This window comes from Eubalaena glacialis, chromosome 12 (assembly GCF_028564815.1).
Source record: "Eubalaena glacialis isolate mEubGla1 chromosome 12, mEubGla1.1.hap2.+ XY, whole genome shotgun sequence".
Taxonomy (NCBI): Eukaryota; Metazoa; Chordata; class Mammalia; order Artiodactyla; family Balaenidae; genus Eubalaena; species Eubalaena glacialis.
In genome coordinates this window covers 95838877-95864773 of record NC_083727.1, presented here as the reverse complement: position 1 = coordinate 95864773, position 25897 = coordinate 95838877, and the positions used below count along the sequence as shown (strand labels likewise).

Genomic DNA, 25897 nt, shown 5'->3' with positions numbered 1-25897 from the left:
CTCTTTAAAGGACCAGAGAGTTAATATTTTGGGCTGTGCGGGCCATACGGTTTCTGCCTTCGTAGCAACAAAGCAGTCATGGACCACACATACACGAATGAGCCTGGATGATTTTCAATAAAACTGTATTTATGGACACCAACATTGAATCTCATATCATTTGCATGGGTCCCAAAATATTATGATTTTTCCCAACCATTTGAAAAAACATAAAAATCATGCTTAGCTCAAGGGCCATTAAAAAAACAACAGGCTTTGGGCCAGAGTTTGCTGACCCCAGGCCTCCTATAGAAAAGGCTAGGTAACAAGGCAGAGGGAAGAGGTCCTGGAGCAGGCTTTGCAGGTCAGGCCCGCGCGGCTGGGATACCTCAGGGTGTGCAAAGTGTGCTGTGTGTGACCCTGTGCGGCTCCCTGAGGCGGGGCTGACGACCTCACTGGGTCCTCAGAGGGGGACCTGCCAGGAGGAGCTTCGGAAGCACCAATCAGAACTCAGCGCCCTACGAGTGATGCCACTACCACTATTCTTTACCTACTGCTTTTTGATTTGGTTTCTCAGATTAATTAATTAATTGAAATCACTAATTATTATTACTGAGCCCTTCTTATACGCCAGGTCCTTTGCTAAACTATTGCCATACGTGTTCATTTAATCCTCACAACAATCTTCTGAGGTCGGTACGGTTTATTATTCCATTTCATAGTTGGGAAGATGAGGCTCAGAAAGACCCTCCACTGTTTGTTTTCTAGATCTTCTTTCCTTATATTCTGCACCTCCTTCCTAAGCAAATTCACTGACCCCAGTTGCCATTTATACGCTGATGATCCCCAATTGCCTAAAAAACCTTCCCAACCACTGTCCCACTGCAACCTGGCCACAAGTGACAAATAACGTCCTTTCCTGGCAATTGCTCTCTCAGTAAAGGGCGACATCACACACTCTTATCTCTGAAATCCCCTCCCCACGACCCCTGGATACAGAGCACTGTGATTCTTCTTATACTCATCCACCTTTTTCCAAATCCACTCCAGACAAGCCTTCTGCAATGATGTCCTAAGTAGTCGTCCTATATACATGCTTTTTAAAAGTAAAAAAAAGGCATTATCATAGAACAAAATGAAATATTATGAACCTACGATTGTCTTTAAAAAGCTACCTAAGAAAGGTATCTCTCTGTGTGTCCATGCAGTTGAATGAGATTACAGTGAAGTGGTTACAAACATAAGTTCTACGTGACTTCTAAGGGTTGTGTGTTCTCGGACGAGTCATGGAACCTGTAAAGTGACAATAATATTAATAATAGTGTCTCATGGCTGCGTTCTGAGAACTAGAGAAATTAATACATGCGAAATAATTAAAACACCAGCTGGCAGATGGTGATTAATAAATAATAGTTTTGATTGTTGATGGTTTTATCAATATTAATAGTAACAATGCATAAAAAGATTAGCTAATAATGTACTAATATTTTCCCAGTGAATTTGCAATCAGTGGTGGTATTGCAGGAGTTTGATGGATCTTTTTACTCTTCTGTGTTTTAAACTCTGGAAAAATCATTAGTAAAATAAAGCAACCAAAAAATCTTTATTGAAAACCAGTCTGTATTAAATGAGGATGCACTGAAATTGGTCATCTGCTGGAAGAATAATCAGACACATTTCCTGTTACATTTAAGCTACCTGAGATGTTTTATAACACCCATTCTGAAATTGATCTCATGCTTAAACATTATCTTAGTACAGTTAACAAGAATTATCACCATATATAATTATCTGAATACTCAGTATTGTGCTTTGAAGTCACTTAATAAATGTGTTTCCTTTCTTCCTCCAAATCCTAAAATCCAAATTATTATAAAAATTAATTCCACTCAAATAAATATTTTTTTCCGCCAAACCAAACTAAAAGTCTATCTACATAGTAGCCACATTCAAAATTTATAGTTCAGAGCAAGGAAAAGAACAAAAATAGAGCAGCTGGCATATGTTTGAAAATACTAATCCTTATTAGGGCATCTCTTGAGCAGATGAGTTACTTTAGCTGCATTAAATCTCTATTAACAGTAGTGAATTCCTAAGCCAGACAGCAACGGTAAATAAAAGAACCCGTGCTTACATTCATTTGATGGTTTTGCAGACTCGAGAATCACTTCTGGCACCACAATTGTGCGTTCAGGAAACAAAGAACATGAAACATGATGTTCCTCAGAATGTTTTCCTTGTGCTATTAAATGAATCAAATAAATGAGGCACAGACAAGGAATTTCGATTTCAGAAGATTTTCATCCACAGCAGCGTTCAGTTTCTGCAACTTTTGGGGGGTGCCCATCCTTTGTAAAAATTTTTTGCTTCCGTTGTGAAAATCAATGGAGCCAAGAAAACTTTTCTTAGAATGTTCAAAAAGATCACTGTAACCCCCCTTCCCACCAGCTGTGCAATTAAGGAACAGGCAGAGAGCCGGCACAAAGAAGCACTAGATTTAAAATATATAGAACGTTTTGGTAAATTGGATTGGTTGGAAAGATTAAAAACAAGTCCTAAGGCAAACTAAGACAATCATTTCCTCAAGGTAAAGAAAGTACGAGGTCCAAGCTGGCGCTCACTTGGTTTATTTTCTGACTTGCCTTAACTGTGAGACTTTGAGGAAGAAAACTGAAAAAAGATCAGCAGAAGAGGATTTAAAATCTTGGACATTTTCTTGAAATGATTATTGCCTAGGACAATGTAAATTTAAAAATAATGTCTTGAACTCATGGGAAAATTAGCTTATTCAAGCACTATCCCTTTAGGTATAAGTGGGTTACAGTCAGAGTTTTACGTATATTATTCTTTTCTTGACAGTGGAACGAGGGCATTTTTGTTAGTTTCTATTTGTGATTTCATCTTGAAAAGTTAGAGATATGCCTTGGAAATTCATTAACTCTTATTAAGCTATTTTGAAATCAAATATCCATAAGTCTAGCTAAAACTCTTAGAATGCTTATGTTTTTGCCTATATAATCTTGTAGGATAATGAAGTCTATCTATATAGTTTTCAACACTCTATGGCCCTTCTGAAATGTTTCATCCCCATGATTAAAATGAAATAATTAATTTCCTTGAGATAAATTGCCAAAGCAAAAAAAAATGTCTTTTAGACCCATATTCTGAGTAAGAGTAAGAAAAAGATCTGCTCGCTGCCTTGGGAAGGGGGAATAACAATAGATAAGAGAACAGGCAGGGCTTTCATTTCCTGCAAAGAGACTAAATTTCACAATGGAAAGAGTCAAAGTAAGGAGTAGATGGCAGCTCCAGACAGGTGAACTTCCAACATGAACCCAAGAGTCTAGATCTAACTAAATCTCATCTCAGAATCCATGATCTCAAAGACTCCACTATGGTCTCAGAAATCCTGGGAGGACTTGGCGATGCAGAAAGTTGGGGAAAGACTTGAAAGACATAAGAGCCAAGATGAACCAGACACCTGCAGGGGTGACACGGACCCCGGTAGGTGTTCCTAAAGCTACTTTCAGAGATTTTGCATCATCCAAACTCAGGTGGAACGTGGGCGTAGCTCGGCTGTACTTTAATCCACACCAATGGATGTCTTACCACGCTGCTCATCCTGCACCCTCTCTCCCCACCCGCATGGCCCTGGCACGCGCTCCCTTGGCTCCAGGACTCCACTGCAATATGCCTCTGGATCTCAACATTTCCTCTTTTCTATCAACTCAGGGAAAGAACCATCTTTCCCTCTCTCCAAGAATAACCTTGCGTCCTTAAGTTATCTCCTTTGCTCTTTGGGATTTTGCTCCGTTCCTTAAACTTCTTTGTATTGTACCTTGTATCTTTCCATCTCTTCACCTAAAGGTGCTCCTTCCACACGTCATCCCAGAAGAACACTCAGAGCCCCTTTGTTCTGAGACACACAAGTGCGCACACACAGCCCCACCCCTTATTGACTCCTAATACCACCTCAATTACAGAGTCTGGTACATGAAAAATACTTAAGAAATGCTGGTAGAATGAATGAAAGACAGACTGTTCACATTGAATTCTTTCCTTTGAATGTTTTCTGAAGACACGTTCATAACAGCTGCCTGTCTAGGCATCTTCCCAGCCCCACCCATCTGAATAAGGTGGCGGGGGAGCCCTCGCTCTATCCCATTGTAGACCCTCCAGCCCCATCCTCGTGGGCTCCCACCCAGGACAAGAGCCCCATCCCAAGTCTCTGAGACGATGGGCCCAGGGGGAATGAGGACCGAATGGAGAGAGGAAGAGGCTCCACCCCTGGTGGGTCGTTCCACACTGAGGCACACCCATCCTTCCTCACGGCTCCAGGCAGACTGATGTCAGGAGCAACCCTTCTGGCCCCAAATCCAGCGGTCTTATTCCACTCCCCGGCCCCTTCCATCTTTCTGTGGATTAAGCAGCCACTCTGGGAAATCCCTTCCCCCCTGGGATCTGTTTCTGCTCCTCTCTGCTCACTCCCTCTTCTCCTGGATCCTGCACCCTGCCCTCCCATTCCCTCACCAGTTATTCCTGAATGTGGGCATCTCGCCTTGTCCTCTCTTCATTCAGGCCCTGCCTTTTCCTGAATAAGCTCATCCATGTCTACCTCCATGGCTCCCTCTCCACCCACATCACATTTTTTCATTTCATCCATTAGCCTCACCCTGACCTTTCTGCTTCCTCACTGATTTTGCACATCTAGCAGCTTGAGCTTCTGGGAACACAGCTTCCTTTCTTCTATCCTCTCCATTAAAGGTTCTCCATCAAACACTGAGCAGAGACCCTTACAGGGCTTTTAAGACCTGGCCCCAACCCTTTTTCCTAAATGTATTTCCCATGACAGCCCTTTCATACACCTTTGCTTTAGCCAAACTGTGTTCATAGGCTGGGTTGAAAATTTATTGAAATACCTATTTGTGTTTTTCTCCTTTCCACAAAATTATTAGCCTCTTAATAATTTCCACAAAATTATTTTATGCTTCCCTGATTCAGGGATTCCTGCAGGAAAACAGGGCAGCGGGAAGGCACCAGTAAATCTTCAGTCTTTTGCAAATGCCTAAACCCTAGAACAGATGATGCTAAATGTGCCGGATCAGGAGGGCAGAAGAAGGCTTAGCCGGGTCTCTAGAGCCTGTGGAGCCTGTAGGGACCTGGGCCCTGCTCCACACACCCTGGTGTAACACAGGACAAGAGGAAGAATATACCAGAAAGGTAACATGGCTGGAAGGTATTTTTATATACAGACTCAGATTCCTCTACTGAGAGTGACACTGAATCATTTCCAAGTCACTGAAATTTTTTTTTTCTTTAATCTGTGTCCATGTGGGATATTTTTCCTTAACCATTATATCCTTATTACCTTGCTCATGGGAGTGGCCCCAAAATGTCTGTGTTTGCAGCAAGTTGACAGTGAAGTCAGGATCTATAGGAATTCAGAGGAAAAAGAGACACTAGAAAATCTTGAAATAACAGAGGATGATGTAGAGGATCTTGAGCAGGTCTTGAAGGAAAGGATTTGGACAGGGGAAAAAGAAATGTGGATGGAGGGAAATGTTGGAAAGGCACAAAATATCTATTCTTAAAGAAAGATTTTTTTAGTATGTTTTTTTTAGAAGTGATTTTTTAGTATGTTCTTAGTACATGATAATTGACTCTTAATTATTTGACAGTATAACACAGTCCTGCAACATTTTTCATAATTTAATCAGTGCACAACTACCCAAATCCTGCGAGTATGTAGGAAAAAATGATATTAATCTACTTAAAGTATCATCAGCTGTTAATGATATAATAAATAATGATTATATTAAATGGTTAGGCTACAGTTAGCTTCCAATTCTGCATGTGTTCTTATCCTGGGAAATTTAGACCTTTGACCAATTTGTCTTCCCACTTCCTTTGGTACACTGGGTTTTATTATGCTTGGCATTTGGTTTTACATTTTCTTATTTAGTTCTTTGATTCTTGTTTATTTCAAGTGTGAATGATTTCCTTCCATCGGGGACGATACTTCTAATTTTGAAACACCCACTGTCCCTGGTATAATCCTGGAGATACAGTTCTTCAACAATATGAGATAAAGTAAATGAAGTAATTTCTAGCCTATAGTGCTAACGATGCTTTTACATTTATAGGTGTTTTCTTCAAAAAAGCTAAAAGTTCTAATCACAATTTTTTTGTGATCAATCATGGAGGGAAGTTATACACACACACACGTGTACACGTATAACTTAGGGGTACATGGAAACAGCTCTAGAAATGCAAATCTATTGGTTTTGGTCACTTAGACACATGAATACTTATCATTCTTATGATACTTATTATCATAATTATCTTTACTTGTAGGTAATTACAAGGGTGTATGTAGGGATGATTGTTCTCAATAAAGCCTTCATTCATAGTGAGGCAAACCTCACACTATATAGGCCGGGCATCTAAACCAACAAAGGCTAAAACCTCACTCACATCCTAAAGCCTGGCCCTACATTTACCCAGAGCTTCATTCAGTCCCAAGAAGCTCCTGGATCAGGAGCTTTTTCTTAAAATTTCCCTCTCCTTCCATACCTCATGCCCTTTTCAATCTAATTCAGTATCTGTGTACTGAACAGGTTTTGAGTTATGTGCTTGATTGCTTGAAGCCATTTACCAGCAGTAGCATTTTTGGAAACTTTCCTGTTTCTGTCACTCTCCTAGTTAAAAAATATATTAACAAATTTATTCCTACTTTCATTATGAATAAATACTGTTGTAAAGGTGACTTTAAAATATTAATGTTATTTATACTTGGAATATTCCACATAAATAATTATATATAATTGAAAAGCACAGTAAATATATTGAAGCACACAACAAATTACATAGAAAAGCAAGGTAAATTTTATACATTTATATATCACATATGTAATTTACTATATAAATATATATGTATACACAGTTTACCATGCTTTTCAAGTTTTGGAAATAAATTTTACTTATTATTTTGAACAAAGAATCAAATATACTCTGTGAGCAAACTTGTGGCTATGTGAAAACAAAAACAGAAAAATGATGTGCTTGAAATCTCCCATTCTAAACAGAGCTGGTTAAGCATTATTTCTAAATGCTTCTTGTTTTCCTGATTATCTATCATCTGTGTGGCAGAGGAGACAGAGCCCATAATCCAGGGCGCATGGGGTGGATCCGAGACTCACCGCCGGAGAAACCTTTAGTTAAAGTCTTTTTTTACATTAAGCACAAGTGAACATTTACATTAAACATAATACATGCTATTCCATAGAACACTCAGCTTGTTTTAATAGATAAGCAATGCTGTTTGCCTCTTCCCAATCTTTGATTAACTGACACCATTAGAAAAGCTGTCTCAGTTAAATGGATAAAGAAGATGTGGTACATGTACACAATGGAATATTACTCAGCCATAAAAGAGAATGAAATAATGCCATATGCAGCAACGTGGTTGGACTTAGAGATGATCATACTAAGTGAAGTAAGTCAGAGCAAGACAAATACCATATGATATCACTTACATGTGGAATCTAAAATATAACACAAACGAACTTATCTACAAAAAAAGGAACAGAGTCAGACACAGAGAACAGACTTGTGGTTACCAAGGGGAGGGTGGGGGAGGGATGGATTGGAAGTTTGGGGCTAGAAGATGCAAACTATTATATATAAGATGGATAAAAAACAAGGTCCTACTGTAGAGCACAGGGAACTATATTCAATATCCTGTGATAAACCAAATGGAAAAGAATATGAAAAAGAATATATAATATACATACATATATAAAAACAATCATTTTGCTGTACAGGAGAAATTAACACAACATTGTAAATCAACTATACTCCAATAAAATAAATTTTAAAAAATCTGTCTTAATTATCCATGCATTTAGAAGGCCCCCTGAAAAGCCTCACCAGTTTGCGATTAATGGATTCTCTTCACACTAAAGACATTTAAATCAATTATATTAGTGTTTCTTAAAATCGGACAAATATCACATAGTTTTCTCTGGGATGACGGGTCTGGGGAAGAGAGAGTTGAGTGAAAATTTTTGAAAGAAGAAAACTCTTCTAAGGGTTTGTAACTATAAAAACTGTGGTATTACTGAAAGGAAGGGCTGGAAATTCAGATTTGTGACAGTGCTACGCTTGTTTAAAGTAGGCCATCCAAGAGGCTTTCTTATAGGAAATTAAAATTAAGGAGCATTTCTTGGGCAAGGACGAATTGGAATACAGATTTGATGATCTCATGCAGAAGATGAACTAATAAAAAACAAGATTTCTTAGAATGAGAATTCTGAATTTTTGTGACTCTTCACAGGAGACAGGACATATAATCATTGATAAAGGGGGAAAAATCACTTGTAGAAGAAGGAATAGGGAGAAAAACCAGGGCATCCAGTGAAATAAAGAGCAGTGATAACTGAGGTTTGTCACCATTGGCCACTTGCTTTGGGAAGATCAAGAAGAATGAGAAAACAGGTTATCAAATAAAAGGTACAATTATGATGTAGAAAGAGAAACGTAAACTCTTATATCTGGAAAGTTCAGAGGAGGACTTTCAGTCCAATCCACCCAATAAATAGGCAAGCCGAGCCCCAGAGAGCAAGTCAGAGTTTATTCCTTGAGTCACGTTGGGCTAGAACTATTTTGTTATCTTGGCTTTGTAATCCTTTTCGCTCCTGTATATTGCAACCTAACCTTTGAAAGTGGGGTATTCCATGCATGTTACTAACAATGCAACTTTTGGGAAGGTAGGTATTATTCGAAATTCAGCAATGCCTGTAACTGGAATAAAATTTAAACTAACAAAGCAAAGGGGCTGAGTGTTTCAATAACAATCATTTGAATCTATTACCTACAAAGCTGTGCCTCAGGTATACTTCTTATGTTTAATTATTGCTGTGCTTTATTCTAAGAAAATGTAATTCTACTCAACCAGGGAATGATAGAGAGGGAACTAACAGGGAAAATGAGAAGAGACAGACTGTGGAGGCTGGGGAAGAAGATAAGCCATCCCCGAACCTGCAGGAAACCCTGGCTCCCTAAAAGGACATCAAAGAGAATTTCCATATCATCCAAGTGATAAAGTAATCTGAAATCTGGTGATGAAAGTCCATCCACACCCCACACTGGAAAGCATCATGTATTGCACCAACATTAGAAACCAAGACGTACCACCGTCAAAAACAAAACAAGTAAAAGAAATGAAAAACAACTCCTACTCCTGAGGAAGAAACCTGAGCCCAAGGAAGACAAATGATTCTCCTTCACAATGAATAGCTCATCCCCATGGGATGGCGGAGAGGAATTACCACCAGAAATGCTGGCTAATCGAGGGCCATTCTAATCCTGTGATTTTCAGAGAGACAAACCTCTGTTTTGATAAACAGCTGTGTGCACTAGTTCAATTTTTGAACGGCTCAAAATTCCCTATCTCTAATTTATTTGTCACTTTGTCCAGTAGAAGGCATAATTTAAAATATGTACTTTCCAGTCTCTTCAATAAGTGGTGCTGGGAAAACTGGACAGCTACATGTAAAAGAATGAAATTAGAACACTCCCTAACACCATACACAAAAATAAACTCAAAAGAGATTAGAGACCTAAATGTAAGACCGGACACCATAAAACAGGAAGAGGAAAACACAGGAAGAGGAAAACACAGGAAGAACACTCTTTGACATAAATCACAGCAAGATCCTTTTAGATCCACCTCCTAGAGTAATGGAAATAAAAACAAAAATAAACAAATGGGACCTAATGAGACTTAAAAGCTTTTGCAAAGCAAAGGAAACTACAAACAAGACAAAAAGACAACCCTCAGAATGGGAGAAAATATTTGCAAACGAATCAACAGACAAAGGATTAATCTCCAAAATATATAAACAGCTCATGTAGCTCAATATTAAAAATCCAAACAACCCAATCCAAAAATGGGCAGAAGACCTAAATAGACATTTCTCCAAAGAAGACATACAGATGGCCAAGAAGCACATGAAAAGCTGCTCAACATCACTAATTATTAGAGAAATGCAAATCAAAACTACAATGAGGTATCCCCTCACACCAGTTAGAATGGGCATCATCAGAAAATCTACAAACAACAAATGCTGGAGAGGGTGTGGAGAAAAGGGAACCCTCTTGCACTGTTGGTGCAAATGTAAATTGATACAGCCACTATGGAGAACAGTATGGAGGTTCCTTAAAAAACTAAAAATAGAATTACCATATGACCCAGCAATCCCACTACTGGGCATATACCCTGAGAAAACCATAATTCAAAAAGACACATGCACCCCAATGTTCATTGCAGCACTATTTACAATAGCCAGGTCATGGAAGCAACCTAAATGCCCATCGACAGATGAACAGATAAAGAAGATGTGGTACACATATACAACGGAATATTACTCGGCCATAAAAAGGAATGAAATTGGGTCATTTGTAGAGACGTGGATGCATCTAGAGCCTGTCATAAAGAGTGAAGTAAGTCAGAAAGAGAAAAACAAATATCGTATATTAACGCATATATGTGGAACCTAGAAAAATGGTACAGATGAACCGGTTTGCAGGGCAGAAATAGAGACACAGATGTAGAGAACAAATGTACGGACACCAAGCGGGGAAAGCGGCGGGGGGGTGGGGTAGTGGTGGGATGAATTGGGAGATTGAGATTGACATGTATACACTAATATGTATAAAATGGATAACTAATAAGAACCTGCTGTAAAAAAAAAAATAAAATTGCAAAATTCAAAAAACAAATGTACTTTCCAGGATGCCAAGTTAACTATAAAAAGGATTTCATGGAAGTTTTTTAGTCTAAGTAAATTTTGTGCCAAGACTTTCGCTCTTAAGGAACAATAAACGGAACTAAGATTATGGCAGGAGAAACAGGTGCTGACAATTTAAATCAGTTCAATATTTCACTTACCTTCAATTTTCCATAGTGCTAAGCTTAGTAATGAATTATCCAACATGTACAATCAAATGTCATATAATTTTAGGCAGTTTTTTGTATTTGATAATACACAAATAATCATCCTCCCTTCTGTTTGCTTTTTTCTATATACCTTGAGGATATAAAGCTTTTAAGATTTATAAGCAGTAGAAAATGTTTGAAACTCAAATTTGTATTGACATTATTCTTTGCATGAATCCACTGACCCATTTTTGAAAAGTAAAAATAACTGCTGGGTTTTTACTTGCATTGAAAATAGAACAGTCACAGTTCAATTATTACATTCACACAGCCCCCTGAAGACTGTATTTCAAGTTGCACAACTGACCTTCTTTTCTAAAACAATATGGAGATAGCCTAAATTAGAAGTAATTGTATTATGGAACATTTTGAAAAGGAGAATCCTGTTGCTTTTCTTGGATTTCCATCAATTTGGTTCTTTACTACTTCTTTGCATTTCCTTGCATATTTGTAAACATGGCGTTATTTTTTTTTTTCACAAAATACCTGACCACTTTAGGGATTGACAAATGATACCTGGTTAGACAGCTGTACAGAAAAAAAAAACAAAACCCCACACATGGAACAGGTTTCCAGAAACAGAGAAACAAACGTTCTTTGTAAAGAAGAATCCATACACTGTACAATCCCATCCCAAGCCATAGCATGAAGGTTGACGTTCGTCTCTCCAGCGAGAACTTGAGACGTGTAAGTTGAATTCACTTCACTCACCTGTTTGGCTTAGCTGGGATGTACTTCTGCTCCTTCGAGACACAATGGCAACCACTTTGGCACTCAGGCTGGACCTCCTTTTCTTCCCACCTGTTCCAACAGTGCCCACAGCCGTGTCCGACTGACTGCCATCATTATGCTCCAGTGTGTACATCTCTCCACTCACGCTTGTGCTCTTGGTGATGGCTCTTCCTGAAGTCCCCATCCGTCTGCCTTGCATTTTAGGGGTAAATGAACTATATTTACAAAGTAAAAACATATATGCATCCATAAATTACAGGTCAGCATAATCAAAACTTTAAATCTAACTTCTTTTGAAATAATCCGGGCAAAATTTTAGAGGGAAAAACCGGCTGAGTAAGTAGTCCTACAGCTATGAATATTCTAAGGTCACATCACCGCCCCCAGTATTTATTTACCAGATGTGCCTTGAAACAAGAGCATTTCAAGGCAGCATCATCTATAAACTCTTTGAAGATAGTAAAAAGAAATGCAACCGAGGCTACAGATGGGGAGGTGTCAGTGACAAATGTTATAAATAATTCCTCTGTTACTTTCAGAGAAAAGCTAAAATAGTTCAATCAGTGAGAAAAGTTCATATACATTCCTGAGGAAAAAATATCGTTCAAAATGGATACTCTTAATTTGCCACACGACAAGGTTTAACTACCAAACGTAAAATAGATAGCTAGTGGGAAGCAACCGCATAGCACAGGGAGATCAGCTCTGTGCTTTGTGACCACCTAGAGGGGTGGGATAGGGAGGGTGGGAGGGAGGGAGATGCAAGAGGGAAGAGATATGGGGATATATGTATATGTATAACTGATTCACTTTGTTATAAAGCAGAAACTAACACACCATTGTAAAGCAATATACTCCAATAAAGATGTTAAAAAAAAAAAAATGAAACCAGTGTTTGTTCTGGTTTCTCTTTGGGATTCCAGCTTAGAGGCGTCTCTTTCGCTATCTGAGGCTGAGTGATTCTCGGAAATGCTGTTCAGGAGACAAGCCCTGCTTCTCCTTCCTCCTTCCTCACCCCCTCCTGCACCATCGCCTCCACGTAAGTTTCCTCTCATTTTCAACTTTCAACTCTCCGAACTCACAGGCTCTGGGTCCAGATGTTCCTTTTTTTGTTGTTCTTTTCTGCAAAACTCACTTGTCTATGTTCTGAGATTGCATCAGGTTATCTGAATAGATCACGGTACTTCTCTCCCAAATGAATAAATTACTGTTGAGAGTTTCAGGTACCATAGAAGGTTGAGGGAAAATATCCTTTCTATTTGCCAAAGTACATGAGTGTCTGTGAGTCAGAGTTACAGGTAGGGCAGGCAACTGGGGAGGTGGCCAGGGATGGTAGGATTCTTCCAGTCTTTTTAATTGCTCTGCATATGCAGTTATAGTATCCATTTAGACTATCCCTTTTTTCGGCCAATAAAGACCTGTTTGATATCTCTGAAATGACCCTCTTAATTTTATGTGTCCTCAAAATATTTGCAAAAACTGGCTCACATGACCTTTACCACCATCTTGATTTTCTATATTTCTTCTTTGGAAAATGAAATATATTACTGAATATAGCTTCTTTAAGTGATGACATTTCATACGCAAATCAGAATAAACCCTAATATGATTAGAAACAATAAAACAGGAAGTCTTAGGATCACATAACATGTTTGTGGCCATATACACAATGAGTGCTTCAGTAGAAAGGAAAATTGGTGCAGGGGCTCGGAATCCATGGAAAAGACAGGACTTCTTGGACCTTAGGATCCCTTCAGCGACAGTGGATGGAAACTGGGACCTGATTTGACAGGAATAATTTGGAATGCTTAATCCCTAGCTGCGTTTCTTGAATTGGTCCACGTCAACATTCACCTGACAATAATAAGGTATTCGTATTCTTTCAATTTATTCTAATCATCTTTTCATTAACTCAAAAGTTTTTAAAGCCATTTGCAAGCCTAGTAATCTTGCTATGCGTTTTACGCAGTCTCCTTTTCCAAACAGTAATGAGGACAGTTTTACAGACGACCAATTCAACACTGATTCCTGTGGGGTTTATATTCCCAACTTTAGTGGACTTTCTTTCCAGATAAATATTACGGTCAATTTCTTTCGTGTTCTCACCCATTTATCTGAATGTGTTTCCTAACTCTGCCACCCTCCTTAAGTCTACTCTTAGTACCTGCTTTTTCTACTATTTTACTAGTACAATTCTGCTGAAGGATATACAGAAATGACAGCATTTGGTCAACTTCACCATCATAATATCCATCTTCAATCAAACACCTGCGAGCTTTTCATCTCTCATCAGTCCCCTTAGCACACTCACCACAGTGGTTATTGAAAACCTCTCTTCTGGTGATCTTGCTTTTACATTTACAGTAAAGTATGGATAAACTAACATGTACTGTTTTCTCCACATTATTCCCGTGAAAACAGAATTACATCACAACTCTCCATCTGTATTTTAAAAATCACTGCACAAAAAAAAACTACTGTGAAATTTTAGACAGTGTTGTTTAGGTTATAGAGAAGTTTGAAAGAACAGGGAAATGTTTTCTATAATAGTTCTACTATGAAAATGTATTCAAGATGAGCTAGGAAGATTCACAGATTTTTTCATGGATACTTAATTACAGCCATGAAATGTTCTACAGTGTCAACAAATAAAAATTCTGAAAAAAAATTAGAGAAATCTATACAGCAAATGATTACCATTTGCGGGGGGTGAATTAAGAAGTTATGTTAAAAAAAGTTTTGTGAATAAGTAAGACAGTTTTTCCTCAAAAAATAAAATATTTTGTTTAGAAGCTCAAGAGTATTCTTATGTGATCTGAGGACAGTGCATAGTTTCATGAAGAATCTAGAACACCATATTTTAAGTGGAACGTGTTAGGGCATTTTCCATTCTTCTGTTACCTAACTGAGGGGAGAGGTTTGCAGGGGGGTCTAACCAGCCAGATTAATTAAATCAATGTGAAGGTCATGGTCTTAGCACAAATCTACTTCTACTCTCCTATTTCTTAGCCTTTTATTTGTCCTGCTTCCATTGCCTGGAAGACTATTCCTGTCATTTAGATGTGCCTGAATCCTTCAAGATGCACTGTAAAGCTTTCTGCCTTGTAAAGCTATTCAGGGTCTCCGTAGAAGCATGACTGCTGCCTCCCAGTCCTCTGATATATTTTGTATCGGTTACGTTAAGATTTGAATAGTTTATATCAGCACACACCTTATGCATCACTAATGTTTGTAGCATCCCTCCCATTGCTGTGAACTGATGCAGTTAAAAAAAGTGATTTCTCACTATACAAATAGACTGTGATATAACCCATCTTTAAAGACCAAACAAATGAAAAACCCACCTTTCTTCTTTGACACCCCCTCTCCTAGCTACTGACCTTTTGCTGAAGAATGTGAGTTGTTTGTACGTCCTCTCTCTCTATTCTCTTCTGGACTAAAGGGAAGCAGGCTTTGTCCCTGCCACTTCACCCAATAGCCTTTTCCTTTCATCAAAGTCACCAATTATTCCATGTAGCAAAATCCTGTCATTTCTCAGTCTTTACCCTCTTGACCTCTCAATACACCATGTATGTGACAAAGCGTTTGATTCTTTTCATCTTGAGATGCTTTATTCTCATAGATTTTCCCACCTAGTGCCTCCTGGCTGGACATTTATTCTTTTTCACCGCTAAACACTGGAGCTCTTCAGCCCTCCCAACCCTGACCTCTATTCCCCACATGAGACCTGCTCCCTCGATGTGTCATCTGGTCCCAAGCTTTACATCCTTCTATGTGCTGCTGATTCCCAGGGCTTCTCTCCACCTTGTCTCAGCCCTCAACTCTAGATTTACGTACCTACTTGTGAACTGCTTGGGTTTGTCTGATAAGGCTCTCAAAAACGTGTTCAACCCAAGGGAAAAACTGCTCCTTCTCTAAACTTCCGTGTCACATTAAAGACACTCCAATCACCCAGTATCACCCAATCACCCAAGTATCTAAACTTGGAAATGAGATTAAGAAAAAAATTGCCTTACATGTTAATGCCACGTTTAAAGGATTAACTAATAAGCTCTCTAAGGGCCTAAGGGCATTTGACTCTCTAGGGGAATGGAACATTTTTTGACTTATTATTTACTCATAATAATTATGGTCCAAAAATTTTATAACTCTGTAAAAGTTAGATGTTAACTTGAAGATAACTGATAAGGAGCAAATAACCACAACTTAGTAGTGAGGATAATCTCAAGGTTAGGGTTTCACTGATCTAGAGAACATTATCCAGTTTTGAATCGAAGTGAATAATGTTTCAGCATTCCCTTTTCTTTTTCAATGACTATATATGTATGTCTATACGTACATCATCTTAGGAACCAACATGTCATCCTGTCAGTTTTCTCACTAATGAGTTAAAACTTTGACATTTCCTATCTGTTTTTCTAACAATTATGTTTTAATTTTGAGAATTATGTTTTGAGAGTGTTGGAGGTCCCATCAAAATGCCCAGATGGACTTCTGCTGGACCTCTGAGCAGGGTGCCCCATGAGGGCTTTGAGCCCAAGGATGCCTTTTCCTGGCTCCTGGATTTAATATCAAGAGGCAACAGAACATTACTTTCAGTCTCTGTTTTCTTTTTTTGACTCTGGTTTTGTTTTGTTTGCTGCTGGTTCTGGTTCTTGGTATATCTGTCTCTTCTGCTCTGTTTGTGATGGATAATACGTTCCTCACCAGTAGCAGCAACAATAGGGAATCCGTCTACGGATGAAATCTGTTGGATGGCAGACCTCAGGGGTGAATTGAGAGCTGGGTGACGGATGACAGAAAATCTTCTTTGTTTGGCTTTTTGCATGTCTGGTCGTTTGCATGCTACAAAAGTTCACATCATTTAAGAAAACGTCTTGTCCACACTAAAGAACAGCCCTTTAAACTCTAGGGTTAGGTTTCTGTGTCAATTTCTGTCTATGTCAAAGTTGATAAAACTGAAACTGCTAGTTCTCTTTGTGTTTAAAAAATAGTCTTTTCGGGACTTCCCTGGTGGCACAGTGGTTAAGAATCTGCCTGCCAATGCAGGGGACACAAGTTCAAGCCCTGGTCCGGGAAAATCCCACATGCTGCGGAGCAACTAAGCCCGTGTGCCACAACTACTGAGGCTGCATGCCACAACTACTGAAGCCCGCATGCCTAGAGCCTATGTTCCACAACAAGAGAAGCCACTGCAATGAGAAGCCTGCGTACCACAGCGAAGAGTAGCCCCCGCTCGCCGCAACTAGAGAAAGCCCACGCGCAGCAACGAAGACCCAACACAGCCAAAAATAAAAATGAATAAAATAAATAAATTTATAAGAAAAAAGTCTTTTCAATTGGTGAAAAAAATCTCTTACTTTCTTTGCACCCTAGGGATAGTGGTTTGGGCAGACAGATATTAACTGAACAGAGCTCCCGTTCTGATTGATCTACGTAGACCCATGAGTACTTACATAATTCTCATACAGTTAACTAAAGAATTCCCAGAGAAAAAAAGAAACTGAACTTCTAATACTTTGAATATGCTTGTCTTTCAAGAAAAATCCATTTTCAAGAAATGGCTAACTCAAAAGAATTTTAATATAAGAATCTAAATCCACAATCAAAGTGAATCCTTTGAGATATCAAACTAGTTTGATAAATTTGACTTAAAAAAGCTTTATGAAAACCATGATGAGAGGCCACTTCTCATGCACAGGACAGCTACAGTAAAAAAGAGATGCCTACAAGTGCTGATGAGACTCTGAAGAAATTGGACCCTTCATACACTGCTGGTGGGAGTGTAAAATGATGCAGCTGCTTTGGAAACAGTTTGGCAGTTTAGTTAAACATAAACATAGTTAAATTAAACTTAGAGTTGACGTACTACTCAGTAATTCCATTCCTAGGTACATCCTCAACAGAATTGAAGACATATATCCATTCAAACACTTACACAGGAACGTTCAGATCAGCATTATTCATAACAGTTAAAAAGAGGAAACAACACAAGTGCCCATCAACTGATGAATGGAGACAAAATGTGCTTCATCCATACGATAGAATATTATCACATATAAAAATGAATGATTCATGTTACAAACATGGATGAAGCTGAAAACATTATACTCCATGAAAAAAGCCTGATACCAAAGGCTACATACTGTATAATTCCATTTAAATAAAATATCAGATCCAGAGACAAATGTGGATTAGTGGTCACCAGGGGCTAGAGGAGGGGGGAGGGGCGTGATGCAAAGTGTTATAGGTTTCTTTAGGGGAAGATAAAAATGTTCTCGAATTACACAGCAGTGATGGTTGCACAACTAATTGTGAATATGCTAAAAACCACTGAACTGTACAATTGAACAGGGTGAATTTTATGGTATGTGAATTATAACTCAGATTTTTAAAGAACAGCGTTATGTCTTACTCCAGATTTTATCAGTGTAGTATGTAATACAAGCACAAAATTTTATTTTACTGTTTAAGATTTAGGTTGGTTTTCTCATGAACAGACTAGTTAATCTGAAATTCCTATATTTTCTATATTGATTTTACTTATTGGATAAGCTAACATTTCTTCCAGTAACATTTAAGATTGTGAAAATGTAGAATTACATAATAAATAAATTGACCTATAGTTCTGAAAAAACTCTGATATCAACAATAATTAAGTTGGTTGGAGTGTCAGCTTAAATGTAATCCAAGTGATTAATTAGTTATACAGTGGATTTGCCTTTGGATGATGCAAAGCTTTATCTTCATTTTTGCAACTTTATAGGATACTGTGGGTGTAAGGATGTTTTATTTTTATTTATTTAGTTATTTTTAAGTTTTTAAATTGAAGTATAGTTAATCTACAATGTTTCAGGTATACAGTAAAGTGATTCAGTTATACATATATATGTATATACATATATTCTTTTTCAGATTCTTTTCCATTATAGGTTATTACAAGATATTGAATATAGTTCCCTGTGCTATACAGTAGGTCTTTGTTGTTTATCTATTTCATATATAGTAGTGTGTATATGTTAATCCCAAACTCCTAATTTATCTCTCCCCTGACCTTTCCCCTTTGGTAACCATAAGTTTGTTTTCTAGGTCTGTGGGTCTATTTCTGTTTTGCAAATGTTTCATTTGTATCCTTGTTTTTTAGATTCCACGTAGAAGTGATATCATATGATATTTGCCTTTCTATGTCTGACTTACTTCACTTAGTATGATCATCTCTGGGTCTATCCATGTTGCTGCAAATGGCATTATTTCATTCTTTTTTATGGCTGAGTAATATTCCATTGTGTATATATACCACATCTTCTTTATCCATTCATCTGTCTATGGATGGGCATTCAGGTTGCTTCCATGTCTTGGCTACTGTAAATAGTCCTGCAATGAACATTGGGGTGCATGTATCATTTTGAATTATGGTTTTCTCCAGATATATGTCCAGGAGTGGGATTGCTGGATCATATGGTAATTCTATTTTTAGTTTTTTTAAGGAGCCTCCATACTGTTCTCCATAGTGGCTGCACCAATTTACATTCCCACCAACAGTGCAGGAGGGTTTCCTTTGCTCTACACCCTCTCCAGCATTTATTATTTGTAGATTTTAAAATGATGGCCATTCTGACTGGTGTGAGGTGGTACCTCATTGCAGTTTTGATTTGCATTTCTCTAATAATTAGCAAAGAATTATTGTGGAGCATCTTTTCATGTGCCTGTTGGACATCTGTATGTCTTCTTTGGAGAAATGTATATTTAGGTCTTCTGCCCATTTTTTTTTTTTTTTTTATAGAAATAATCTCTTAAATCAGTACAGCTTTTTTTTTTTTTCACTATTTTTTTTTTTTAACTTAATTAATTTATTTATTTTTGGCTGTGTTGGGTCTCCGTTTCTGTGCGAGGGCTTTCTCTAGTTGCGGCGAGCGGGGGCCACTCTTCATCGCGGTGTGCAGGCCTCTCACTATCGCGGCCCCTCCCGATGCGGGGCACAGGCTCCAGACGCGCAGGCTCAGTAGTTGTGGCTCACGGGCCCAGTTGCTCCGCGGCACGCGGGATCCTCCCAGACCAGGGCTCGAACCTGTGTCCCCTGCATCGGCAGGCAGACTCTCAACCAGTGCGCCACCGGGGAAGCCCTTCTGCCCATTTTTGGATTGGGTTGTTTGTAGGATGTTTTATTATGTCTGCTGTAACTTGCTAGGCTGCTTCATTGCTTGCATATGACAGACAGCCTGTTATGCTCAATTATCTACCTCCAAGTTTTCTCTACAAAATAGAAGCTTAGGTTAAAAGTTGCAATTAGTATGGATGGCTCATTCTAAACTAGAAAAAAGTGACAAAAATATGTGACATATTCAAGGTAGCAGATGTGTTTTTATTTATCAAAGGAAAAGAAGGAAATTGTTTCTTACAGTAAAATACCTGGAATATGAATGAGGAGAGTAAAAGACAAAACTTGGGTGAATACATTAAATTGTCAAAGGTTTGAGGAAAAGTGAATTATTTACCTGGTTTATTGTAGTTTTAAACAGTAAGTCTAAAGAGCAAAAAAATAGAACTTTGACTAACTATCTCTATTTGATGGAAATATTCATAATATAATAGGGAAGGTCTATGAGTCATTTACTGAAAAATATTACATTAATGCAAGATTAGAATTTAGTTTTCTGTTAAAATGACTAATTGATCTTAAATATTTAGCTGAGAACAAATTTTATTTAATCAGGGATGGCCAGCTTACCATTAAGGGACAAGAGTTGTACTTCATACGTAGACCACACACCTACAAAGGCTGCACAGAGAACCGGTCTAGTATTTGTTCCATGCCTTACAGGGTCCTGGAACTACAGGTAATAAAGAAGGTCATATCCTGAACTTTAGCAGAATTTGGGGGACCTCATATTGGTAGGTACTGCAAGGAAAGCTTGGTGGTGATATTGCTTTGGCCCAATTATAAATTACACATATGACTCGGTGTGACGAAACTCACCATAATATGGCAAAGGTGGGAGGATAATCTATATGCACTGAATCAAATCAATTATGTCATCAGTATCAAGATACAGCATTATTTTATGGATTTTTAAGAAAGAAAAATGCTGCTAATTAAACCATGTCATGCCATCAATTGTAAAATACATATGGATTTCATATATGATAAAGTACAGACCAGTGTGCATTGTAGAATCAATGAAATGATGGTAATAGACAGTGTAGAAACTCATTTCAAACAAGAATTTTTTTTAAAGATTGATAAAATTGAAATATCATGAGCTCATGTTCCCTAAAATAGACAAAAAAGACTTTGTATTATGCATAGACATGCAAGGGATGAATCATATAAGCAATCAAATCTGCACCTTTAGTTGCCAGATTTTGGTTCCTTATTCTAATGTAAGGTGGCTGGCATGAAATTTTGGGATAGAATGAAAAAATATGGGCCTGAAATATCTTCTCATCTTCAGAAAGTAAGGATGCTTTCAGGAAAGGCCTAGGAGGTACTATGTAAAGATGATTCCCACTCTTAAATTAATGACAAATTTAGCTTAAAAACAATTATAATCAATTTCTATACCTTCAACACACCAAAAGAACATAGAGGCCTATCATGATTCCACAGTAAGCCTAAAAAGGGACAAGTAATTTAAGGCGTATTAAAAGATGGTTGTAATACACATAAATTCACTACACTGTTTACAAAAAATGCTAGAAGTCAACTCAAATTATTTGAGTCCTACACTTTAGTTTGGATCAATACACAAGTTACTAATCACAAATGGTCAATACAAAAGGAACTTGCTGATCAAGAGACCATCCCCAGGAATCTAGCTCATAATTTCCAGGAGTTAAAATTCTGGGCCTGATGACTGATAACCAAGATGGCATCAAATTTCCTAAGCACATCTAGTGGACCTATTTTGATAGCAGGCATCACTTAGAACCAAGGGGATGCACTCGAGTTAGACCACTATTTATATTCGATCCCTTCAAATGGGCAGACCTTCAGAAGTAGTTGTCCCTGTGTAATTCTTATTGAATTTCACCTGCACACAACTGTGGCTTTACGTATGAGGCTATAAGTACTCTTCATATTGAGGACTTACATATTGTTAATTTATTCCTACTTATTTCGTTTATTTCTAATTTGTTTACCTACTTAGTTTAATTAGGTATTAGATTTATTCCTAGGTATTTCATGTTTCTGATTATACTGTATTGATGTATTTTATAAATTTCATGTCCTAATGTTTGTTGCTGGTACATAAAAATACAACTGATTTTTATATACTGACCTTGCATCTAGTGACCGCTAAATTCGCTTATTAATTCTAATAATTTTGTGGCAGATTCTTTTGAGTTTTTTACATGTGCAATCATATAGACTGTGAATAATGACTGTGAATAATTAGTGCTCAAATAATGTTGAGCAGAGGTTGTGAAAGTGGCTTCAGTGAACTCAGGGGAAAGTGTTCAGTGTTTCCCTATGAAGTATGATGCTTGTTGTAAGGTTATGGTAGATGACCTTTATCATTTTAAGAAAATTCTCTTTTTAGTTCACTAACATATTTTATCATATATGTGTAATGAACTTTATTAAAATTTTTTCTGTGTCTACTGTGATGATGAGAGGATCAGAGGATTTCTTTCTTTCCTTCTACAATGAATTACATAGAGATAATGTTAAGCCAGTCTCTCACTTACAGAACAAAACTGTTGTCTTCATAATGTATTCTCATTCTCTCTCTCAAAATTTCTCTGTCTCATAGAGATGGATAGAGACAGACAGACCGACAGATAGATTGCCCTGTGACACAGACCGGAAGCCTCCCTTTAACCAGACGCTGCAGGCAACACTGGCCTGCGGTGCCCGAGATCATGTCCAGCCTGGCTGGGTCCCAACCCACAGGGGGTCTCCAGGGAGGCCCCACCAAGGTCGAACAGACCCCTGATGTTCAAAAATGTCCAAAAATCCCACAGATGGAATTTTACAAAGTGATCTCTTTCTCTATCTGGATTCAATTGGCTAGAATTTTGCTTGAGGCCTTTTGTCTATTTTAATGAGAGATTTTGGCCTATAATTTTCCTGTCTTCTCCTTACCAAATTTATCAAGTAGAGGCTTGACTCACAGAGAGAGTTTGGAAGTATTTCTCCTCTTTACTCTCTGGAAATATCGGGTAAGACTAAGAGCATTTATTCTTTAAATTTCTGGAACAACTTACCAGTGAATCCACCTGGGTCAGCAGTTTTCTTTGTGGGGAGGTTGAAAACATTATAGGATCATCTTTAAACATAGATATAGGACTCCTCCGTATTTTTATTCCTTCTTATGTTAGTTTTAGTAAGCTGTGCTTTTCAAGGAATTTGTAGATTTCACCTAAGTCAGGGTTAGGTAAATTTATTTTGTAAAGTATCAAATAGTAAATATTTTAGGCTTTGTGGGCCAAAGAGTCTCACCTTTGTTATTGTAGTGGGAAAAGAGCCACAGATGATATATAAACAAATGGGCACAGATGTGTCCTAATAAACCTTTATTCACAAAAGCAGGCAGTGGGCCAGATTTGGCCTGTTGGTCAGTTTGCTGACCTTGATCTCAGGTATAAAACTTATCTGCATAAAACGGTTCCTATCATTTAAATATTTGGTCACCTGCACTGATACCTCCCGTTTTCATTCCATGATATTGGTAATAAGCATTTAGTCCGTTTACATTTGAGGCAATTACTGATACGGCCAGAGTTAAGTCGACCATTGGCTGTTTATTTTTAATGATCACATCCGTTTGTCCTTTCACCTCTCCTTTTTACCTAGCTAGATTAGTTAGGCATATTTTCCTCCACTATTAGGATCTGAGTTGTACGTTCTTCTAGTATTTGTTAGTGGCTACTCTCAAGATTAAAGTATGCACCTTATCAGAATTTTCCTTAAGTTAGAAATGTTACCACTTTTAGATAATGCACGAACTTTACAGCAGCTTGATTCCTTCACTCCCCTCCCACCTTTCACGTAGGTATTTTATAGGTGTTACTTGTACACGTCTTAACTACCACTGGGTACTGTTGTTGTTACTATTATTATTACTAACTCTCCCTGGTTGTTGTTGTTATTACTATTATTATTACTAACTCTCCCCTGTATGCTGTTGTTGTTACTGTTATTATTACTAACTCTCCCCGGTGTTCTCTATTCCTTCCTCCAGCTTAGAGCTTCCAACTGGGGACGTTTTCTCCCAATATGAAGAGCAGGTCTGCTGGCGATGATTTCCTAGCTGTTTCATTCATGTATCCGTGCACTGTCTGAAGGTTATTTTTGCTGGGTAACACGTACTAAGCATAAACAAGTGGGTTGGATGTTTTTATTTTTTCTTGCGGCATTCTTTCCTTTGGTCATTCCATTGGTTTGGGGCTTTGATAACATCTGTTGAAATTTCAGCCAAAATCTTACTGTTGCTTCCCTGAAGATAATCTCTTTTTTTCCCCCTAGGATTCTTTTAAGAAAAGTTTTTTTCTTTAGTTTTCAGTACTCTGATCGTGATATTGCTAGATTTGTTTTTCTCTTCATGTATCTTCGGAATTTGAAAGGTCGTTGGATTTATAAAGTTGGAAAGTTCTCAGCCAGCCCTTCAGGATTCAAGTATTGTTTCTACACTTCCTCTCCTTCTGGGACGCAGTTACACACTCAGACCTTTCCATCACATCTCACGTCTGTCCTGTTCTCCTGAAACTTCTCTTCTTTCTCTTGTCAATTTATATACCTTCCACTGACCAGCTCACTAATTCTCTGTTCTGCTGTTTCTAATATGCCATTAATTAATTAATTAAACCCACCTATTAAATGTGTTGTTAGGGTTTTTTTTTTTTTTGGTATTTTTTAGTTTTAGAATTATTGCTCAATTTATAAAAATGGATTCCAGGCCTCTGCTGAAAAGCATCCATTCTCCTTTGTTTGCTAGAACATATTAATCATGGATATTTTAAGGTCCCTCTCTGATAACTCTATTGTTAGTTTTTAGTTGGTTGGTCCTCTTTTTATTAATTTAAAAGTTTTAGCTTGCCTTGTAAATTTAACTTAGATGCCAGACATTGTGGGTGAAAACCTACCTACCGAGGCTCTGGATGATATTATTTTCCTCCAACAAGGGTGAAATTGCTTTTGGTTGGCAGAGAGAATGAATCCTGTTCCTGTTCAGAGCTGGGCTTGAAGGTCTGCCCTTACTTGTAGTGTGTGGTAGTGTGTGACGCTTATTCCCAGTTTGGTGCTTCTGGAATTTGTCCAGGACACCAAAGTGTTTCCCACGCGCTTGAAGTGGACGGACCTCTCCCAGCACCCGGCAGCTGCTGGAAGGTCTGCTCAGAAGTTCATCTTCCAGCTGGGGCTGTTTGGTTAATTTCTCGGTTAATTTCTGTGCCTGCAGAGCTCAGCAGTCAACAAATTAGGGGAATCTGTAGCAAATTTCGGGACCCTCCACTCACAGTTTCCAGCTTCTTTGTCAGTTCCTGAACTGTGACATCTGTCTCCTCAGCCCGGGGAAGATGCTGCTTTTTGCTTTGCTCCAATATCTGTGTCACCGGGTTGCAAAGTCCCTCCATTCGAAAAGGGGTACATGTGGCATCACTTTGTGTTCTTTCCTTCTTTCAAGGGTTGCGGTCCTTCCAGTTTCTTTGTCTGCTATGTTGCTTCCAAGTGCCGCCAAATAGTTTTTTATTTTTTATTTTTTCTTGTTTAGCTTTTGTAGGTTTATAGGCGGGATCGTCAGTCTGATACAAGCTGTCCTGTCACACCTACAGCTGGAAAGGCTGTGTCATCTTATTGCTTATTTTCAGATAAGATTAAAATCATCCAGACCAGTGATGTTATCCAAATCAGCACATGATTAGTAATGAAGATGTATGTGTTATGATTGTGCTATAGCAATTTATTTCTCTGCAAACTACACTGTGCAGTGTTTTCCAAATTGATTCCTATTTACGGCTCCCAGACAGCCTGGCAGACCAGTGAGGCTTCTCCTCTGAGCAGATGTCAGCTGCTCCTCTGAGGTATGAAACATTGTTTCAGGATGTCCCAGGTCTAGAACTTTCCCTAGTTCTCACAGATCCTAGGTGCACATTTTTGATTGGGCTTTTTAAGGCTGTGCCATTTATTTTGGAGAACTCTACATTATATTCAGTAGCTGAATAAGTCAGTGTCTCCTCTTGGTATTT

General features: G+C 38.2%; 1 protein-coding gene across 6 annotated transcripts in view; it reads right to left on the bottom strand.

Annotated features, from left to right (window-relative positions):
• The window catches only part of RIMS1 (regulating synaptic membrane exocytosis 1), a 469742-nt gene that overhangs the window by 52501 nt on the left and 391344 nt on the right, over positions 1 to 25897 (bottom strand). Inside the window, exon 27 of one of the 6 annotated variants that reach the window (XM_061206793.1) lies at positions 11690 to 11925. The exons of 4 other annotated variants lie outside the window; for them this stretch is intronic. In XM_061206793.1, coding sequence (XP_061062776.1) covers positions 11690 to 11925 — 236 coding nt within the window. The remainder of the gene's footprint in view (positions 1 to 11689; positions 11926 to 25897) is intronic. One more of the 6 variants, XM_061206792.1, reaches the window with a different exon arrangement.